This window comes from Plectropomus leopardus, chromosome 11, assembly GCF_026936395.1.
Source record: "Plectropomus leopardus strain MGB_pleo_1.0 chromosome 11, ASM2693639v1, whole genome shotgun sequence".
NCBI lineage: Eukaryota > Metazoa > Chordata > Actinopteri > Perciformes > Serranidae > Plectropomus > Plectropomus leopardus.
Genome location: NC_142186.1, coordinates 6,543,778 through 6,565,451, shown reverse-complemented (window position 1 = coordinate 6,565,451; position 21,674 = coordinate 6,543,778). Strand labels below are relative to the sequence as shown.

General features: G+C 38.9%; 1 protein-coding gene across 7 annotated transcripts in view; it reads left to right on the top strand.

Moving 5' to 3' along the window:
* Window positions 1-6,157: 6,157 nt before the first annotated feature.
* Window positions 6,158-21,674, top strand: part of ubr5 (ubiquitin protein ligase E3 component n-recognin 5) — a 41,372-nt gene continuing 25,855 nt past the window's right edge. For 5 of the 7 annotated variants that reach the window (XM_042490923.2, XM_042490922.2, XM_042490921.2 and 2 more), the window contains exons 1-16: window positions 6,158-6,403; window positions 9,918-9,962; window positions 10,094-10,175; window positions 11,358-11,434; window positions 12,922-13,041; window positions 13,624-13,903; window positions 14,046-14,205; window positions 15,093-15,242; window positions 16,071-16,282; window positions 17,163-17,279; window positions 17,448-17,558; window positions 17,681-17,835; window positions 18,740-18,857; window positions 18,986-19,170; window positions 20,354-20,463; window positions 20,907-21,019. In XM_042490923.2, the coding sequence (XP_042346857.2) occupies window positions 6,342-6,403; window positions 9,918-9,962; window positions 10,094-10,175; window positions 11,358-11,434; window positions 12,922-13,041; window positions 13,624-13,903; window positions 14,046-14,205; window positions 15,093-15,242; window positions 16,071-16,282; window positions 17,163-17,279; window positions 17,448-17,558; window positions 17,681-17,835; window positions 18,740-18,857; window positions 18,986-19,170; window positions 20,354-20,463; window positions 20,907-21,019 (2,097 nt within the window). In that variant the 5' untranslated portion in view covers window positions 6,158-6,341. The remainder of the gene's footprint in view (window positions 6,404-9,917; window positions 9,963-10,093; window positions 10,176-11,357; window positions 11,435-12,921; window positions 13,042-13,623; window positions 13,904-14,045; window positions 14,206-15,092; window positions 15,243-16,070; window positions 16,283-17,162; window positions 17,280-17,447; window positions 17,559-17,680; window positions 17,836-18,739; window positions 18,858-18,985; window positions 19,171-20,353; window positions 20,464-20,906; window positions 21,020-21,674) is intronic. The other 2 variants (XM_042490919.2, XM_088083888.1) reach the window with 2 other exon arrangements.

Genomic DNA, 21,674 nt, shown 5'->3' with positions numbered 1-21,674 from the left:
AGGTAAGTGTCAGCTGTCTAGACCTTCCTACACAGCACAGAGAACCAGAACAAAAGGCCGGCTGTGACACACAATGGAGAAATACACACACAGACACACAGCTCTTTTACTGAGTCTGGCACTGTGGCATGTTCCTCAAAAGCACATCCAGGAATGTGTCGCTGGGAGAGAAGAGAGTGTAAGAGAAATAACTTAAACTAAAATCCGTATCTCTTTAGATGCCTATTTAGCATCTTGATACCGTGATCCCAGCTCCCTCTCCAGTGTTTAATTTTCTGAATCTTGGAACATAGGCAATTTGTATTTAAAATGTAAGCCTACCTAATTCATATATGTAGTGGTACAGAATTGTGCAGAGAGATTCATTTTTATTTCAAGACACACATATGCTTTCTTACTTTTTTTATTTTAAATTTTTAAATAAAACTCGACCAACATTACTTACAATTGACAGTACAGAATCATTTTTGTGGGATTTGTTTCTTCTTTATTTGTTAATATCTGTTTGTCTAACATGTTTGTAGTGTTGAACTGATTCACAAGTACATATGTATAATTACATTTTCTAGCAATGAAAGAGGCATTGAGAATAGCCAGAGAGAACAGTTGTAGCCACTAATGTCTCCTGTGGCTCTGTTTGGGGCCTTTTAAACTGTGGAAACAAAAATACCAAAAAAAGCCCACTAAAAAACCCACTAATGATGTCATCACTCTAGATCCAGCATTTTTTAAGCTTAAATTATAGGGACTAACTAACCTCAGCTACACTGATTCTTACTTTTCTTATTTTAAATCAGTCCCTCACAAGTCTCTCAATCTGATGGAAATGCAACACTAAATTGCTGAGAAGCTCCTTTAAAGAAATGATGGGACTTACTAAAATATCAAATGACGTTGGCTCTATTAAACACAAGGCATCCAACAAAAATTTTGACTTAGGGGCTGATCACACTGAGATGCATCACTTGCGAAATTATCTGGTGTTTTTTGGGCATAAAAGTTAAAATATTTTCAACTTTTCAGCTCAAGGCATGGAGTCGCACTGCTTGTCAGTGTCACTTTTGGCCACATGCACTCAGCCCCGCTCCACAGGTGCTTCTGTTTTTCCAGATTCGCTTCCAAAGCGTTTTTGGAGCTGTCATGCCTGGTGCGATGTGTCTCAGTGTGATCGGCCCCTTAAAGCTACTCATTCATGTTTTTGGCCACTTGGGGGCAGCAGAACAAGCTAAAAACACATCATTAAATTGTTATCACTTGATGGAGGAAAAGCAAGGCAAGACAGCTTAATTTGTAGGACATATTTCATACAACAGGACCCAAAGTGCTTTACAGAGAAAAATTATATAAAACCATACAGATTTACAAAGAAAGAGTAAAGAAATAAGATATAAAAGGTCAAATTAAATACAAAATTATTTAACCCCCCCCAAAAAACACCATTAAAAATAGCAAAGGTGCAGAGAGGTGGTTTAAAAATAAGTTTGCAGTAAGTTTTGCAAACAATTATTACTGAACACTTGTTAGACACAGAAGAACATTAGCATTTGGAGTCATGTTTCTAGCAACCTAACGAATACATACCAAGACAATGATCCAAAATAGACTCAAAGGCTCTGAAACTTCAGAGTGATGAAATTAGTCCCTGCTACTAGCAACAAAGTTATTTAATCTTTTGACATCATCAAAAATATTAATTTTTGCAGCTTTGAACGGAAACTATGTAGCTCCCAACACTGCAGCATGAGCAGTCGTGGCACGAAAAAGCACATTTTTCATGGCTCCTGTGCCTGTTATTGGTCTCTGGCCAACTAGGTTGCCCTGGTTTTATAAGTATGATGCAATGGAGACCCAGATTCTTGGCCGGTGTTAACTAGTTACAATAGCCATGCTTTATTCAGCAGAACTTTACAACATCCTCATGGTATTGTGCAATGGACAAATTGATGCTATCTAGTGGCCGTGTTACCACACAGTAAGGCTTCCTGTATAATATCAACTAATTTCCAAGCAGAGTTGAATGCCAGGTGAGACTATAGGTCGACGAGGGCTCGCTGTACTCTTTTGCTGTTATAGAATTGAATTTTTGTCTCTTTCCAAAAAGTGAAGACCTCTCAGCAGATGGGGACGGCTCATCACTTGTCTTTTCCCCTTATGTGCATGCAGGTCAGCAAAATGCCCTTTAAGCTGTGCAGCGTGTGGGACTAGGTGTAAGGGAGCAGAGGGTTTGAGCCTGAGGCCTGGGCTGACCTACCAGGCAGAGTTACCCCCTCATGGTCAGTCCTACCCTGGACCTGTAGAGAGATATGTGACAGCCAGCACGAAGAGGAGTTATTTTAAAGTCTTACTCTCCGGCCAGTTATCGTGTTACTTCACTGGAGATAATTTATACTTCTGGCCTGACTGACAGGAGCTGGTGCTGCTCCACTCATCTATGAATGAATGCAGAAGTTGGCTCAATAAGTTATCAGTGGTTGTGGTTTAGCTTTCAGTATTTCTTGGGTGATATAACACACCGTATTACATTTCATAACAGCTAAAACACTTCACCAATCTCTTTATTAAATAAAATCTATTGTCTTTTATTCATGTTTCAGACCTATTTTAATTTGAAAAGTACTTTTTTAACATAGATTTAACCAATTTTCTTGTGTTCTAAAGCTGCAAACCCACTAACCTTGCTATGATGATAGTGCAGTTTCCTGGCTATGACTTTTTGTACTGGTATTTAACAACACCAGGGGTCATTTGATAACCTAGTGCCCAACTACCTAAAAATAGCTTAGAGATTTCTGGGGATTTTGTTTGACTTCACTCTTGAAAAGGGTTTTTTTCTTTTCTTTGCAGGGCAGTGGAACTGGTTTCGTTAACCTCTTGTGCTGAACTCAGTAAACAAAGAGACAAATTCCTAAACTTTTGTCTCTACTGGTTACATGACATGTGGCATGCGCAGCAGAAATTAAGGCCACATAATCAAAGGAAAATATACGGTTTAATTTCAAATAATGATATCTGTAGTAATGCTTATTATTTTAACTTAAAAAACTTAAAAAGGCACTGTCTATTAACCTGTTTTTTTCATTTGCTAAAAGAAGATATAGACATTTTTCTGTGTTACAATATGTTGGGGTATGTCCATGTCTTTATATATCTGTATTCTTCATATGCCTTTATTTTTGTGCATATGTATATGTATTTATACATTTTTATTACTTCAGATTGTGATAAGAATTCAGTGGGCCTTTATGTTCACGTAATTTATTTGTCATTGCTATTTACGTATAACTTTAACCATTTACTTTTATTATTATTGTTAGTATTAATATATTTTTGCACTCTTTGTTTGTATTGTTGTTATTACTTATTTATACTTATTATTATCGGGTGTCTGGGGTGGGGGTGGGGGTTTATGTGTATGAATGTCTGTGTGTATATCTACAAAAAAACATATAATAAAAAAACAAAAACAAGACAGAGTTTAATAAAAATCTATAAATGTCACACAGCTTATGCCACGTGTCATTCTCACCAATTCTATGCAGTGAAGTCCCTCCCATAAAAAATGCAAAAAAAAGAGAGAGAAGTTATTATTATTTTTTTATATCTGTCATTTTTCTTGTATTTGTTATTATTATTATTCACAAATAAGAACAAAAGCTAATAAGAAATCAATAATATTTCTTTTTTATGAAAACGAAAAAGTATGGCGCGTGCAATATTTTTTGTTTTTTATTTGTACTGTTCACTGCATGGTGTGATCTTTAGAATGTCAAATAAAATTTAAATAATGGCGCCCCCGTCTGCAGGGGCAGCTGTCTATTTTGCCTATCCGAAGATCAGCCCCTGGTTCTACGTACACCTGATACCTTACGATGTGATGTGACGTGAGCTGCAGACCAGACTGAATAAAACATAGATCAGTTATTTGGTTAAAAAAGGTTCATTTCTCTTTGTTTTAGTTAAGTGGGAACTTGTCAAAATGTTCTTCCTGTGTCATGCTTCATTTTATATTATCTTGACATCTTCCTCTTAGTGTCAGTTTCAGTTATTGAGTGCATTTCCTTTAACAACGAAATACAGAAATATTTGACAAATGGCCATCAAGGATAACTGCAGAGGTCTCGAGCTGTCTAGATACAGTATATTCCCCTGTATGTCATGTGCATATGTGCACTCTGAGGAGCAGGAAGGGGACAAATGTCTGCCTGGGACTGATTCTGATGTCATTGTGAAAGCTAAACCCTGCCACCTGCTGGTGCAAAAACACAAAAGCTGTTTATTGGTTTGGGCTGTAGACTAAAAACACATCCAACTATTGGCTTTATAGCCTTTTGATTTTGATTTGCATTCAAATGTTCCACTGAGGACTGTTTTTTTTTTTAAATTCCTTAACCAATTTACAGAGATAGAAGATATTTTTGTGAAGGTTTCTTATACTAGACTTGTATAATATATATTCAGAGAAAGAAATATAAAAGTCATTCTGGATTGTCTATTTGAGCAATCACATTTCATCCTTTGAACTGTGCTGTGTGATGATTTCATCTGCCCCCCCTTCTCTCCCTAATGTCTGCCAAAACTAGGCCAGTTCCCCCGCCTACATCCAGGGCACGGGCCACGAATCAAGCACCGCTAAAAAGTAGACTTTTGTTTTCTTAGTTTCACACAACCTCAAGCCTACATTTTCTTTTTCCTGAACTAGGGGAGCATGCTTGCACTACTGCTGCTTAAATCACTTCCAGGACTTTCAGTAGATGATGTGTGGATATTACACACTGACATAGTTTTAATGGAAAGGAGTCCAGCGAGAGGAGACTTCCAGTTCTCTTCCATTTATAGAGCTCAGATCGGAGTTGGTTCAGTTCAAGTATAATTCTAGTCAGGAATAGCAGCATTAAAATGAGAGTCCCACATGATTTATTCCATTCCCTGAGTAATGCTGACAATGGGCCAAATATAACCATGTTGCTGCTTTAATATTTGGTGACTTACTATTAAGTTGTAGTTGGGGGGGTGTAAAAGGGGAAGTGTGTGAAATATTTTTTGAAGTCCTGAGGAGAGACTTTTTTATTTTGGTTTAGGGAAGAGGCAACTTCAAATGGCTGTATTTTGTATTTTGTATTTATTTTACTGTCAGTTTTTAAAAAGAAACATGCCTTCCAAATGCATGTTTTCTCCAAAATTACAAATTACCGAAAATTAGATTGCCAAAATTGCACCATTTATCGTAGTCAGAAAAAGTAAAACAGAAATTATAATTCAAATTCTGATGGTCCTTGAAAATATTATGTGGGATTAGCACTTCAAAAACTATCGAATCTACGCTTAAAATGGTACATGTTAATAAAAATCAATTTATTACATGTCCCATTATATATTAGCCAAAAATAAATAGTTTGCACTAATTAACCAGCATGAAGGACAAGAGTGAAAAAAAAGTAGTTTATGGTGTCAAGTCATTCAGGGAGGCTCAAGGGGAAAAATAAATCAATATCTACCTGTCTACCTAAAAAGAAAAAATGAAGTCACATTCCAGCCACTCTCCCCCTCACTTTTCTTTGGCAAAAAACACAACCATATTCATTAGAACATCAATTTTCCTTTTTTAATTTTTTTTTTCTAAAGGAAAGAATTCAAAACATAATATAACTGTTTTCTCCATAACGGCATGACTTAAGTCTGTAGGTGTAGTGTTACCTAATACGCTACTTCGGCTTGTAGTAGGCTACTTATTACAGTAAACCTGACGGTTTCTCCATGATGGTAAAATAAAACATGTAGTATTATTTACCGCAGGGGTTTAAAACTACACAAAAAGCACAAAAGTTCTCGTTTTTTGTCTTAAGAAGCCACACAGATCAATCTTGTATTTGGTATTCTATTGTCTTAGCGTGCATAAAGGTAACCCAGCAATATTTAACCCTTTCTTTGGCCTTTGTTATACAGTAATTGATCGTACAATCGCTGCAGGTCCTTAAAAATGCAAATAAATACAGATACATTGGCTGAGCTGACTGAGAACAAAGACTTTGGAGTGTGAAAGTGTAGTATTTTAGATTACAGTAGTCTCTGCCTTTCTTCTTGAGGCCAATCCCGTCCAATTTAACACATTTCCTGTTTGTGCTCGGGGTCCAACCAGCGGAGTGGTTGCATGTGCACTAATCAACACACAGAGAAGAAGCTTGGTAGAGTTAAGATGGCGGCATGTGGGTGAGGAGGCTGGGATCTAAACTCGAGGTTTTTCGCCATTAAACGATTCCTATGAATCCATACAAATACAGTAATCAAAAGAATAACAATTTCCACATCTTCCACACGTCTGTGTGTGATTTTGGATTGACCCCATGACATCTATACACTTCGTGGTTCACCCGTTGCCCGGGACCGAGGATCAGCTCAATGACAGGTATTTTGTTGCGGCCCGTTGATAAGAAGAATTTAAATCAATATAGACGTGCGGGGTATGGTATATAGTTTTCGATATTGTATTTACGGACGACGTTGACATTGTCATGCGTGTTCAGTCGGGTTTAAATAATTTAAATGACCCCCCCAGGGTTGAAACAAGGCCCGGCATCTTGAACAATCCTCGTTAGCCTGCTGCTACCCAAACAGTCGGGGCTAGCTAGAGCTAGCCTGTTAACTGTCCATCGTACGTTAGCTAACACTAGCAGGCTGTTTCCTTGATTCTCTGGAAGGATTGGCTCACAGTCAAAGTTGAGATAGACAATGCGGGTTGGGGGATGGGGAAAAGAGAGGGAAATAAGGGTCGTAAAACACAGTGTTGTGGAAAATATACGAGATTTCTAATATAAATTACATATACACTCATTTGACATGTGTCAGTGTTTGTTTTGTGGGCGTCTCGTTGATTATCGTGATCAATGAAGTAGCTAACGTCAGCTAACTGAAAGCTAGCTGCTAATGCTAGCAAGCTAATTCGCTACCACGCTCTTGACAAAGCCAAATATTTGTGTTTCACTGTCTTTCGTATGCGGGTATTTTGAAAGTTTAATAGCACAATTTGCCTCCTAACATATTTGGCAGTAATGATCTCATTTGGCTGTTTTTAGTATTGCGCACCGACATTTAAATATGCAGTGAAGCACAGATAGCAACATTGCATTAACATTAATCCTGTTATCTACTTTAGTATGGGGACAAACCAGGGTTTATAAAATGTGTATGATCGATGCTGGATTATTAAGCGTTCACGTGACCATACACTGTATCTCTTTTCACTGTTACCCGTATACCAACAGCATACTCGGACATTTAATTTAATTGCACCTAATATTGTTAGTAGTGCCATGCTGCTGGCATGCATCACACTGCTTTAATGTGGAATCAACAGGAAAATCACAAACTGTAAAGATCACGAGACAGTAGTTGTTTTTAGAAAGATCCAGGAAATTGTGTGGGACCTGTAATTTTATAGAGCATGTGATTTATGATAAATCTATTTATAACATCCATTGAGATTGAAAAGATTAATGAGCTGTTCCACTTAAAGACAAAGAGGTTGAGATGTGTTTTTAGAATGACCTTGAGATTAAGAAGTGGGTTTGGGCTCAGAGTATTTGAACGCTTTTTGCAGGTTGATGTACTAACTAACACTGGGGGACCATCTTTGATCTGACTGACAAGACAGCTCAGCTTCTCTGCTGGTTATGCTGGTTATTGAGAAAGCCACTCAAACATCTTGGTGGTATGGACCATTGGTTCCTTAAAGAGGTCATGGCTGTTTCATCCCCAGGCATGCATGCCATTGCATGCTACACTCACCATGTGCTGCTGGGAGGCCCCCTCCTCTCTCTTCCCCATGAAGGAACTTGCAGTTGTCAAAGCAGATAAGTGCCTATATCTAAAGTTAAAAGGCTTGGTCCAGTTTGGCTCATTTGCCTGGCATGAACATCCGGTCAGATTTCCTCAACCAGATGCCAGTGGTTTGTTTGCCCTAATCGAGGTCTGCTTGAACACATTAGTTTGGCACAGTGGAATGGCAAATGGTTTCCCCCCTTAGTTAGATGGATGTTTAATATGTTTTTGCTGTGCTTTAGTGAAACAGTTTTAAATCGCTCATTGAGGCGAGCAGACTTTGCGTCTGTGCTAGAGTGGTGTCATTTGTTTGATGGGTAGGTTAGTGAATGACTGACCTGGATGCTGTGAGAATAATTTTCTCTCACCTTCCTGTAGTGTTTGGACTGCTGCATGGGCTTTTAATGTGCTTCTGTGTTGTGAGGAGATTTCTACATTTACCATTTGTTTCTTCTAGAGATTTTAGATTGTTTTGTGTTTATCAGAATGGGGACATGTTTCATCAAGCAGTTGAATGACATGGACAATGGAAAAAGAACAAACACACAGCACATTTACATCAAAATTCTGCTTAAATTGTATGCCATACATGGGCAGTATTTTTTTCCACTCAATGTGTTTTCTTTTTGTGTGGTCATGAGCAAGATTTAGAATTATTAGGTTTACAACTGGTATTACCATGTGCATTATCTGTGACTACACTGCATTCACACAAACTGCTGAGGATGTTTTCTTTTTGTCTTTCATCCAAGAATGGCAATTGGCATTTGTTTACATCCTTCCTTCCTTTAGAGTTTGAGTTAGGTCATGTATCACAACAGGTGCCACAGTACCTTTACATCAGTATGTAATGACCACTTGTGGAAGAAATAGCTTGCAAGACTATATATTCAAGATGACAGCATAGGTCAAAGAGGTGGGAGGAGTTTTGAATATGTTTGTTAACAAGACACTAGGCAAGTATCAGGAGGATACAAACATCTCCTATGTAGTTAAGTATGTTTGGATAAATGCTATTCATCAACACTGTCAGATTGTTTGTGTGTATTGGATGTGAGCGTGGAAGCATATGCAAATCTGGAGCACAAACTGTGAAGAAGGTAATTAGACGATGAACTGCAACAGGCAAACAACAGGCAATTAATCAGGCGGACGGCTTTAAAAAGATCCTTGAATGTGTAGTTTTTGGTACATTATTCATTACTAATGACATGTTTGAGTGACAGGCTTGACACTTGCTTTGCACTGTGAGGCGGGAGGAGATATTATGGTTGGCAGGGGTTGCAGAAGTAATTGTCCTATTCAGTTTGTGCATGGACAGTGTCAGGTTAGTGGCAGATTGAATACTTCCGTGGCATAGATGGGCATGAAATACTCTGGAATGATTCATCAGTATAAATATGAGACAACCTTTTGGAAAAACAAAACCCCCAAACTATTTGTTTGACTGATAAGAGGGCAGGGAGCATTGTTGTGAGAGATATCCAATGACGAAATTCTGTTATTTTGAAGATTTTTTTCGTAACTACATTGGTAATTATTCAGTTTTAAGTCTGGATTATTTGTAGATCAATGCAGCAACTTGATCCTTAATGCAATTGACAAATATGCAACAACTAGAACTCATCTCTGTGGCTGTCATCTTCTCCATACCAAAAGCCACTGGGGCTCGCTGATACTGCAATTTTTTGAGGCATTTGACATACCAAACTAACAGTAAAAAAACATTGCAAAGAAAACCAGTGGGACCATTGGCTAAGATTGTAATTTGCTTCATATTTGTTTGACAGCTGTGTCAAAATTTGTGAAAAGTTATATATACCACATGCTACTGTATACTACTCTACATTCCGAGATTGCAATATTTTATTGTAGATAAGATAAGATGCACACGTTGAAGCCATTTGAAACATACCTAAAAGGTCTGTGTTAGTGTAAAATGTTCACAGAATATGGTGAAATCCTCATAATTTATGTCGTCAGTGGATTATATCTTAAGGTATCTTCCAGCACTGCATTTCTGAATTGTAAACATTAATCTGCATTAATTGGCTCTTAAACAGGCCTTGCTTGCACTAATAAAGCTTTTCTCTTCTTGTCAGGCTCCGGGAAGTCTCAGAGAAACTCAACAAATACAGCTACAACAGGTAAGTTTGTGTCAACATTGCAATTGTAGTCTGCTTTGTTTACTTATATCAATGGTTGTAAATGTGACCTTGTTTGTTATCTTGTCTTTGTCTCATTTGTCTTTGTGCTCTTTTCCCCTTCTCCAATGCAGTCATCCACACCTTAGTCTGCTGGAGCAGGCTACCCTAAAACAGTGTGTTGTTGGTCCAAACCATGCCGGGTTTCTCCTTGAGGTACACTATTAGACATTACATCATTAGCATTAATGAGACACTCAAGTCTATTATTTATTATTGTCCACCAAAGACAGTTCAGTAATAAAAAGATTTCACTTGAAACTGGGTCACTGTTATCAGATGACCTCTGACTTTGCTATAAAACACTAGGCCATTTGCTTCTGTTTTACTTTCTGGTTGCGTAGAAATTGTGCACTAGATTTAAGAGATTACATGTCTTGTTTATATTCAGGACACCACCCCAGTTAGGCTAATCCAGTTTGATCAGGGCTATGGACACACCGAAGAGGCGTGTAGTAATTGACCTCAGTTTGTTTATTTGAGCTTTGAGAGAAATGTCAGCAAACTGGGGCGTGCAGATGGAGGGTGTTCAGGATGAATGTGCTGTCAAATATTGTGCCTTCATTTTTTGCAATGCAATTGTGCATTAGCAAGCAATGTGATCACAGTTGTGCAGCAATCTTAATGTATGATCTGATAGCACAACAGTGTTCTCATATATTGATTTATTTGTGGTGTCCCGCTACAAAATCCACATTGACCGCAACACATTGATTTTTTGATTAAAAATGGGTAAAATCGTATTTAGTTGCAGAGCTATGTGCAGTGTAACAATTTGCTCCGCCCCCCCTTCGCTTTCTCTCACACACACTCACAAACATATTGACAACAGACCCGTTTGTGTTTATCTTTTTTCCAACCTAAATGAGATGAAATGGCTGCGTTGCCATGGCAAACACACTCAAGCAGATTTCGCCAAATATGACAGCTAAAGCAACTTAGAAAATGTTGATATGTGGAACTTAATTTGATGACTTATTGCTATCTATCAAACCACAAATTAGACATCTCAAACTCTTCAAACACCAGCGGCAGAGTCAGGACGGTCCAATACTGCCACAAATAGAATCTAGTTCTTTAGGAAACACAGCAAAGGATGGTTTGGCTGTAATATGAATCATATCTTCCAGTCTACAGCATCTTTGAAGTAAATAAACTCATATGCACAGCAATCATTTGAAAATAGATTCAGACAGGAAAGGGGATGTGGAGTGTTTGTGTAATTCAGCACTTAAGTTGATAAATTGCACTCAACATTACAAAATGATTTTTTCCTTCTTTGAGTGTTTCCATTTGTTAACCGCATGACCCTGAAAACCATGAATACATGTCTTTCAGGATGGACGCGTGTGCAGAATCAGCTTTGCTGTCCAGCCTGATCGCCTGGAGCTCAGCAAACCGGATGGCAGCGATGGGTGAGAGACTTCTTTATGACGGGATCTGTCCCGGAACTGTTTTAGCTTTGGCACTGAGTTGGAAAACAGATTGCTTGTGGATATGTCTAGAACAAGATGCACTGAACAAGCTCAGGCTCACTGATGGTGGTTTCTGTGATTTGAATTTGACACTTGTGCCCCTTTTGGCTGATTATGAAGCAGTTGGACTTGATTTCATTTGAAGAATAATACTCTGGCTATTTGCTCCAAAGATTTTAATCTATCAGGAGTGAAGCATACATCTAAATACACCACAGGTCTGTTCCCAAAAAGTCCTCCAACATGCAGGTGTTGGACTTCAGGATGCTTTGAAGTTGTGCTTCAAGATTCTGATGTTTATAAGTGATTCTCACAACAGAGCTGTTTTTCAGGAACTTCCTTTATCCTAATCTTGTCACCAAACAGCAAGACAGTCCCAAAATGGTTTGTGTATCATTCTGAAAGCCAGTTGCCTTGGCTCTGCAAGTGTGTGCTATTCAATAAAAAAAAAAACCTTTTTACTAGCGGTTTTGTGTTGGCTATGAGAATATCTTTTTGGTGAATGTCTCATTGATAGCTGTCGATATCCTGCCAGCAGAACAACATCCAACAGTGATTTCAGAGCTTTTGAGGCCCCTCTAGCTGCTAAATATGCATGTGAATCAGGCTGTAAAAGGCTGAGAAGCTCCTTGCTCCAAACTTTTTCTGCAGAACACATGTTTTGCTCCCTGCTGCAGACGTGCAGAAGAAAATGAGGTGCTTTCACACTGTAATCGCTTTTCAGTCAGCACCATTGTGGGCTGCTGGGAAACCTATGGAAAAGAGTGCGGCAGGTTGTCTTTGGCAAGTTTGTCAGCTCACTGAACAAGGCCCTAATATCCTCTGTGATTCTGAATGGTAACAAAAGTTACACTGGTTGTGACCGCTTGTTGATACAGTTGCTGTTTCTGTGTATTGCATCTGAATAATTTGAATTCCTGTTTCTGTATCTCTTTGCCCTTTGTTACAATATGCTACTAAATGTGATTGTATAATTTTGTTGGACATTTTATATGTTATATGAAACGCTGGCAAAGTTATTGTAATTTAGTTCCCTTGCCACAGTAAAACACCATCTATCCCAAACAACACACCAGTTAAGAATACTGAAGTACTTTTGGTTATGGAATTCCATTATAAGACATCTTGAAATAGGAGAAAGCAGTCGCAGCCCCAAAACCCCAAGAACTTTTAAAAAAGGAAAGTCTTGAACGAGGAACGAGTTGCAGCCAATTCAGATTCCCAAGGGTGTTGCCATGCTGGTCTCCAAAATACCCCCCCTCCTGTTTCACAGTATAATATTAAAAGAAATCCAATCCTGAACCAAGGGGTATAATTTAACAAGCCTTGGGTGAATTTCTGTTAACCCAGGTTATAAAAGAAAAGTCTTTTGGTCCTGTGCGGGACTTCTGTAGGTTTGTAACCGATCTCCCATCTTTTGTTTCCAGTTCAAAGTTGAGCAGTGGTTCAGGGACAGGAAGGAGCTCCAGGCCAGGCAGGACTAGTGATCCGCCCTGGTTCCTGTCTGGCTCTGACACACTGGGCAGACTGGCAGGCAACACCCTTGGGTAAGTTCTGGCAGGGCTGACAGAGACAAATGGTCCTGTGTGAGCTCAGTGTTCAGAGCACAGCACTGACGCTGCAGCGGGTTAGGGGTGTATTCCCCACAGGGTTCTTCATACTGAAGAGAGAACTTTAGGGTGCTGTAAAAACACAGCATACATCAAAAAGCATGGCCATGTTCATCACCTGCTAAATTTGCAGTCTGCAGTCTTCTTTGTGCTTCTAGTGACCACTGGAGAGTTCCTCCTCATTATATTTTGTTGTTGGTCCTGATATTTAAGCTGTGCTGAACTGAAACTGCTGCAGAAGAAAACATTTAAACTTGCACCCTTACAGTTGAATTAATTTTATCAAAGCTTTTTTTTTCTTACAATACCTGATTAAATTAGGAAAATTGCCACCAGTTAATTTTTTCTTTCCAGTAAATGTTGCTGATGCATAAGCTTCTCAGTCTGGACTGCCCTGTCTCCGCTGTCACAAACGCTGAATCCCTTCGTACCCCCAGATGTGTGCGTGTTCTCAGTCTGCTCTGTTAGTCAGATGGTGTTATTTTGTGTCTGACCATGGCCTTGCACTGTATGTAACAGGAGTCGCTGGAGCTCTGGTGTGAATGGAGGCAGTGGAGGAGGTGGAAGTGGAGGAGGAGCAGGGGGAGGCGGAGCTGGAGGCGGCAGCAGCGGAGGAGGAGGGGGCGGCGGTGGAGGAGGAGGCGGAGGTACGTCGGGCAGGTCGTCAACAGCAGCTCGCGATTCCCGCCGGCAGACCAGGGTGATCCGCACAGGGAGGGATCGCGGCTCGGGCCTGCTGGGGAGCCAGCCTCAGCCAGTCATTCCAGCTTCTGTCATCCCAGAGGAGCTTATTACTCAGGTACACACTTATCAATGTTTAATATCTTTGCTTTAAAAAAAATACAATGAAAATGGGCAAACAACCTTTTCCACACTGAAACAAAACGGTGCACACTTGTTTGCTAAAATGTGTTTTTCTTGTACTTTGTTGTCCTCCCCAGGCCCAGGTAGTCCTTCAGGGGAAGTCCAGGAGTGTGATCATTAGAGAACTCCAGAGGACCAACCTGGATGTCAACCTCGCCGTTAACAACCTGCTGAGCCGGGATGACGAGGATGGAGATGATGGAGACGACACAGCCAGCGAGTCTTACCTCCCTGGAGGTTTGTCAAAAGAAAAATAGAACATGGAGACAGAAAGGACAACAGCTTATATAAACTGATTTTAATGCTAATGTTTTAAAGTTTCAAAATGCATTAAATTCACGAATCTAAAAATTAGACCATAATTGGTATTTAATCAGTCTGAAAAATGCAAAGACATTGGAAGCAGGATTTAATGAACATTTTTTTTCTGATGTTGCATCCTAAAATTTGAAAATGAATGCCTCTTGCTGTATTGTCAGGCAGATCAGGATAGTGGAACACACAACGCTCAGTGTATATTTTGTTTCCTGCTGGGATGTTCAGAGCAGAGGATCCACTGTCTGCTTGCTAGCTGTCACTAAACTGTAGCCGACATGGTGAAGTGCAAATTCAATTTAAATTGGCTATTTAATCACTTATTTTGTGGCATGGCTTACACCGATACAAAGCTTGGTGTATTTTATGCAAATGTTTTTCAAACTAGGTATGATTGGAATCAAGGCAGTAGAATCTCACATGTAAAGTGAGAAAAACAAAATTGCCACGTACACCAAAAACAAGCACCATATATTTTGCAGTTTGAACAAATTTATCTCTAACCTAAAGTATTTATGTGTATGAATGTTTGTTTTTTGTCTCTTTAGTTTTAGTTATTGTAACATTAATTAAATTCCAGCTGGCAATTGAAAAAAATCTTAAATGTGACATGAACTAAGCTGTAGGAACCATTTATTAGCTTAATGATCACTATATGAGATTAAAGTTCAGGCAGCAGTTCATATTATATAAAAAATAGGCTTGTGTGGAAGAGTATAGTCTACACCGTATTTGCCAAATTCATAAGAATAGTTGCTGTGTATCTTTTTCTTAAACCTTGCATTCTTTTGTGTCTTTGTCCCATGCAGAGGACCTGATGTCCCTGTTGGATGCAGACATTCATTCAGCTCATCCCAGTGTGATAATTGACGCTGATGCCATGTTTTCTGAGGACATCAGCTACTTTGGCTACCCCTCTTTTAGACGCTCCTCACTGTCTCGTCTGGGATCTTCCAGAGGTAACTCAACTCATTCTGACTGGAAGGGGGACCACAGGGTGTTGAAGAGGCTTTGGTGGCAACACTGGTGATGGCTTTTGTTGTGGGGATGGAGCTTTGATAGCTTATTGAAAATAAGATAACCGTAGCAGAAGTTGGAAAAATAAGGTGCTATTTTTTTCAGTGTTTTTCTGTAAATGGATTGTAAGAAAAACTTGCCAACATCTCAACATTTGAAAAAGACAGACATCTGATAAGCAAAGTAATTTTAAGGGCTGATGTACAGAACAAAACATTGTTATCTGTGAAGAAGATATTTTTTCTCTTTGCTAAATGTATACTTGAGCTGGTGTCAATTATTGTAAAATGAAATGGTTTTAGCTTGTTTGTTTACTGGGATTTTTTTTTCTTCAGTCTGTTTAGCTTGATTTGTGATTTTGGGTGTTTGGTGTTACAGGCTGTAAATGTTTGGTGTTGTATGCTGCATGGCTGTAGAACATACTGTGAGCTCTCTGAGAAAGGCCCGCTAGGCCCACCTGTCTTAACAGGGACCCTTTAAGGCAGTCTATTCTAAAAACTTACCTAGCCCACTTTTAGCCCATATGCATGCTATCTCTCTGTCTATCCACTTCCTCTTCTATCTCGCATTTTAACATGAGCGTGCAAACTGACTCACCCACCAGTATAATTTAGACTCCCACTCAATCTTCAGTACTGCAATCTTGATTTGCATTATAGTGATTCTAAAGAATCTTACCTTTCTCTCTCTATTCTTAAAACTATGTTGACGGGTCTTTCCCAGAGAGTGGCTTACTTCTATCCCACTGGTGTGACCTTATTGCATACCAGTTCTCCTTCTCCCCTTAGAGCGCGACTCAGAGCTGTTGCGTGAGCGTGAGTCTGTATTGAGGTTACGCGAGCGCCGGTGGCTGGATGGGGCCTCATTCGACACAGAGCGAGGCTCCACCAGCCGCGAGGGCGAGCCCAGCTTGGACAAGAAGAGCATCCCGGTCCAAAGCCCTGTCTCTTTGGGAGAGGAGCTCCAGTGGTGGCCTGATAAGGTAGGAGGAGCACAAACAAAGCTGTCAAATCATTTTGAGATAACTTTGGTTGTGTTTTTTAAAAAGTTTAGCAAGATTGTGCATTTTTGTTTAACCTTGGATTTTCCAGCTCAGCTCATACAATAAATCTAAAATACATTATGTAAACAAAATTGTCACATTCATACTGTTATGTCAAAAAATGTGCCATTGAAACCCAACAAGACTGCAAACCCCCAACCATCAAAGCATTAAAACGTGCATTGCCTTGGAATCTGTAATTTTTACTATTTTCCACCGAATTACATAATCTCTTACCATATTTGAAATATTGAGAAAATACATCCTAGGTGCACTATCGCAATCAATATTGCTGCAAATCATTGACATATACCAGACTGTGATAATAAAAAACTTTACTTAAAATCTACTTTGCGTGTAGTCTATTGAAAATATATTTTTTTCATCTAAATACATAGCGGCATCGTGACAAAAACCTGGCTTTAAAGAGTTAAAATTCCAAAAATTAATGAATATTTGATATTTTGGACTGATATTGGTTAAAAAAGTAACTCAGTGAAAGTTTGTGTATAATATTTTTTTATAACGTGATTTTGAAAAGAGCTTTTTGTGTGCAGAGTGGTATGAGTGTATTCAACACTGTACAAAAAATAATAATATATCAAAATCAGTGTTGCTGCTAATCAGTGACATATTCTAGACTGTGATAATGAAAATTAATAATCTACTTGGCCTCTAGTATATTGGAAACTTGAAGACTTTTTTGTGCTTTTTTTAATCCAAAAACATAGTGTCAACATGACAAAAACCTGGCATATAAAGGGTAAAATTGTGAAAACTCATATGATGTATTTACTAAGATATTTAACTTTCTTTCCAGGATGGAGTGAAGTTTGTGAGCATTGGAGCCATGTTCTCAGAGCTGGTGGCTGTCAGCTCCAAAGGAGAGCTCTATCAGTGGAAGTGGAGCGAACCTGAACCCTATAGGAATGCACAGGTGGATGATTAGACCTGACTGGAGTTACCAAAAAACTGAACTGTACATGTATTTTGTTGCAACATACACTTGGTATCTGTTATTGTATCGTGTATAGGTGAGAAAGCGACGGTGGTTTCTTGGATTTTGGCGACCTCGCACTAACTCACCTGTCATTTGCTCCATCAGAATCCTTCCATTCATCACCCCCGTGTATCCTTCCTGGGCCTGGCCAATGAGAAGATCACCTTACTGTCTGCCAATAGCATTAGAGCCACTGTAGCTACAGAGACCAACAAGGTCAATTATGATTGCTCCTCTTGATCTAAGAATGTGTACTGATCAGCCATCCTAACAATACAAATATGTATTAAATGAACTGCTCATTGACTCATGTTTGTGTGTGTCTGTATGTGGTATAGGTGGCAACCTGGGTGGACGACACACTAAGCACAGTGGCCTCTAAGCTGGAGCACAGCGCTCAGGCTTTCCCTGAGCTGCAGGGGGAACGTATGGTGTCACTGCACTGCTGTGCGCTCTACACGTGTGCACAGCTGGAGAATAGCCTCTACTGGTGGTGAGCAGAAAATATGTTTTTCCACTAAACTACATTGAATGGAATTCTGAGTATTTGTTTTTAACACAGGGTGTCTGCAGGTCGTCAGACTGTTTTAGAAATTCATTTTGTATATTTTTGTCCTTAAAACTATTAAATGGTCTTTTATTTGGATTTTTGAAGTCTTAAATGCCACAAACAATCTTTTTATCTTATTTATCCTTTTTTAAAAATTTCTTTTTGTCAAAATGAGTCAAGTTCTTCTGTGTAAATGCTCATATTTCTAATGTTACAAATCTGTTTATCAAACACTGAACCCAATACTGTCTTTTACCTTATACTTGCACTTACCTGTTAGCAGAATATAGCCAAACCTATCTCTCTCTAATAACTTTATTCCTAGAAAAAGAATAATATTGCACTGGACTACGTATGTACTACTTATTTATATACTTACCTACAATACATCAAAGATAAAAGGATGATTTGTTTAAAGATTAGTCTTAAACTTGGCTTAAATTATTTTTAAAAAATTTGTCCAATTTTCTATATAATTTTGGTGGTATTCAAACATAGGAAGCTTAGTTTAAAAAAGTTATTATGCTGCAATTCTCCATGTATGCGTAGTTCAGTTATGCTTGTTAATTTTAGCCAAGCCAGAAAACGAGACACCATGCCTGACATGATTTAAGACCTTTTCTGAATTGTATGAGTCCCCTGGAATTTCTAAATACACGTTACTCCCAGCGGCCCTGTGTTTTCCCTCAGTCTTCTGCCAAAATAGACAATGGGGACGTGTAGCAAGCAGTGGGAATCATCTTTATTGATGATTTCTTTGTCAATTCGCAGTGAGAACAGTATATATCAGTGAAAGGTATGAATGTCAGAGACGTTTTGACACTTGACTGCATGCGTCTGTTTGCAGGGGTGTTGTGCCTTTTAGTCAACGCAAGAAAATGCTTGAAAAGGCCAGAGCCAAGAACAAAAAGCCAAAGTCCAGCGCTGGCATCTCCTCGATACCAAACATCACCGTGGGAACACAGGTGGGACAGATTTTTCCATTTGATTGTTTTATAGGTTTGTCTTTGGACGTTTTCCTCAAGACTCCTGGTATGAGCTCAATGTAAGCCTTGCAGTTAGTGTAAAATTAATTTGCCGGTTCCTTCCTAAGGTGTGCTTGAGGAATAACCCCCTCTACCATGCCGGTGCAGTGGCCTTTTCTGTCAGTGCTGGGATTCCCAAAGTGGGCGTCCTGTTGGAGTCTGTCTGGAACATGAACGACAGTTGCAGGTTCCAGCTGCGCTCACCAGAGAGCCTCAAAAACATGGAAAAGACCACTAAGACCCAGGAAATCAAGTCAGTTACATTTTAATTAGAAAAAAAAACCCATATATAATCTTCCATAATTTCATTTCCTCAGACTTAACTTTTCTTTTATTTGATACCATCACAGTTCTTGATTGCAGATTCAATATGAATTGTAAATTTTTAAGTATTGCGATTCTACAAGTTTTGCGATTTCATATTTCGATTTGATGAAATTTTTGTTAACTTATTAACTCTAGACCATGAGAAAAGTTTCAGTCTGCACTTTTTGAGACTGTATATTATGTGGCAAAATTAAAAAAAAAAAAAAAACGCAGTCAGTCTTTCTGTATTTAATTTTAGCAGCATCAAATACTACATAAAAAAGTGGTAAACAAACCTTTAACACTAGACTGTGCGAAAAGGTCAAATCTACACTGGAGACTGTATATTATGTGGCAAATTTCCAAAAACAACGCACATGACATGCCTGTTAGTCTTTGTATATTTTTTAGCAGCATCATATACTGTGTTTAAAAAAAGTGGTAAATTAACTGTTTTTATGGGGTTGATAATAAACAGTTTTATTCTAGTTAAGTATGTGAGTACTTGGGAATGGTTCAATATTAAATCATTTTGAATTATTAACTAAAAGCACATAACACAATGAAAAAACCCTTTTGTGGTACTTTTAAACTGCTACATTTAATTGGCCTGCTTATCAAGCCAGTGCAGTGTTTCTCACACACTTATTTATGAGCCACCACAGTATCAACAATGACTGCCTCTTAGTGAGTTTTTAAAAAAACCTTCAAACAGGTAAAATCTGATTTCTTGCAGAGCTTTGATTGACTAATTGTAATTGCCAGGGGTCATGGTGGGCTGTGCTTAGCGTGTGTAACGGCAGCTGATTCAATGGAGAGTTTGCTCTGGCTGAATTCAAGTTGCTACAGCCGCTACCAGCTGTGTCTTTAGACTGTTTGCCATTTTTTGCTCGCTTGCTTCAGCTTTGTTTTTCTTAAAACAGATATGACGTCATGTGATTGATAGACTACCACAATAAAAGCTGCAAATATTTTCCACCTCTGCATTTAACTGATACCAAATTAGGCAATAAAAAATCTGTTAAAAATATTAACTAAAAATTGTTAATTGAATTAATTTTTTTCCTCATTCCTAGTAGAAATGCAAGAATATGTAAGATTCATCTCACTTTCCTGGTCTTAACCCACAGGACGGAAAGCAAGCCAGAGCTTGTGAAGACCGAGATGGGTCCTCCTCCCTCCCCAGCATCTACCTGCAGTGATACCTCTTCCATTGCTAGCAGTGCCTCACTGCCCTACAGTATGTCAGCTTTTTTTCTTGCTATCTCTCCCTCTTCACCTCCAGCACTCTCAAAAACACTCAAGTCTTGACTCTCCTCTCTATCTCCCCGGCACAGAACCAATTTCTTCCTCACTCTGTGCTCTCATTAGTCCTTTGACTTTGAAACAGATGGTGCAAGCGCTTTTATCAGCAAGTTTTTTTCCCCTGCTTGTTTTCCTGTGGATGAAGTATGGCCAGCTCACTGTATATTCTTTAGTGTATTTGGTACCTTTTTACCCTCTCTTAACATATGAACCACACAGCTACCTGTCAGTGCTGATAATTAATTTTCCCTTGTTCACACTGGCTCAGCAGAATATTCTTACTGAAGTATGATGCCAACACATTTGCAATCCATTGAGGTATTTTTTTTCTTATTTGAATATTCTGTGATCAAAGGACTAAAACTAAACTACTTGCAGAGCGAAGGCGTTCTACTCCGGCTCCCAAAGAGGAAGAGAAGGTGAACGAGGAGCAGTGGCCTCTCAGGGAGGTGGTGTTTGTGGAGGACGTTAAAAATGTCCCAGTGGGAAAGGTGGGTGCATTTAAAATATGACATTTGGCAGGTTTCCATTACAGATTTGCGCATAACTTAAGTGATATTTTTTCATGTTAATAAAACAGAATTGCGAGATGACGGTGTTTTCACTGGGTGATTTTATGCGACTTCTTTCGTGGTGTTATGTGACTTCTCCGCTTGTGATAGCATTCTAAGAAGCATGGTGCTGGATGTTCAAAACATGAGCAGGTTTATTTCTATTGCAGCCACTGCACTAGCCGTCATTATTTTAAATAGAAGGTGACATAGGCGTGTTATTTGAGCGATAATGAAAAGGCATGTTCCTTATATGTGGGAGCGGCCAAGTATGCTGGATTTCTGGGTGATAGTCCACAATTTCACAGAGGAATTGTTGATTCAAAACTTCTACATGATCCGCTCAACTTTTGAAGAGTTATGTGATGCAATAACACTTCTTGTAGCGCCTGCTGCATCATGCCCGAGGGAGCCAGTTCCTATTGACAGTTACATAGCCATAGCATCATGTGACCTGTAAAAGTGAGAAATGTGTTTCCATTGCAGTTTCCCAAAATACTGCTTTCTCAAATCACTTGAAATACCACCTCATGCGAGCATAAAATTTTTTCTGTGATAAATTGGTGTTTTTGTTTTCAAATTGACATGTTTCCAT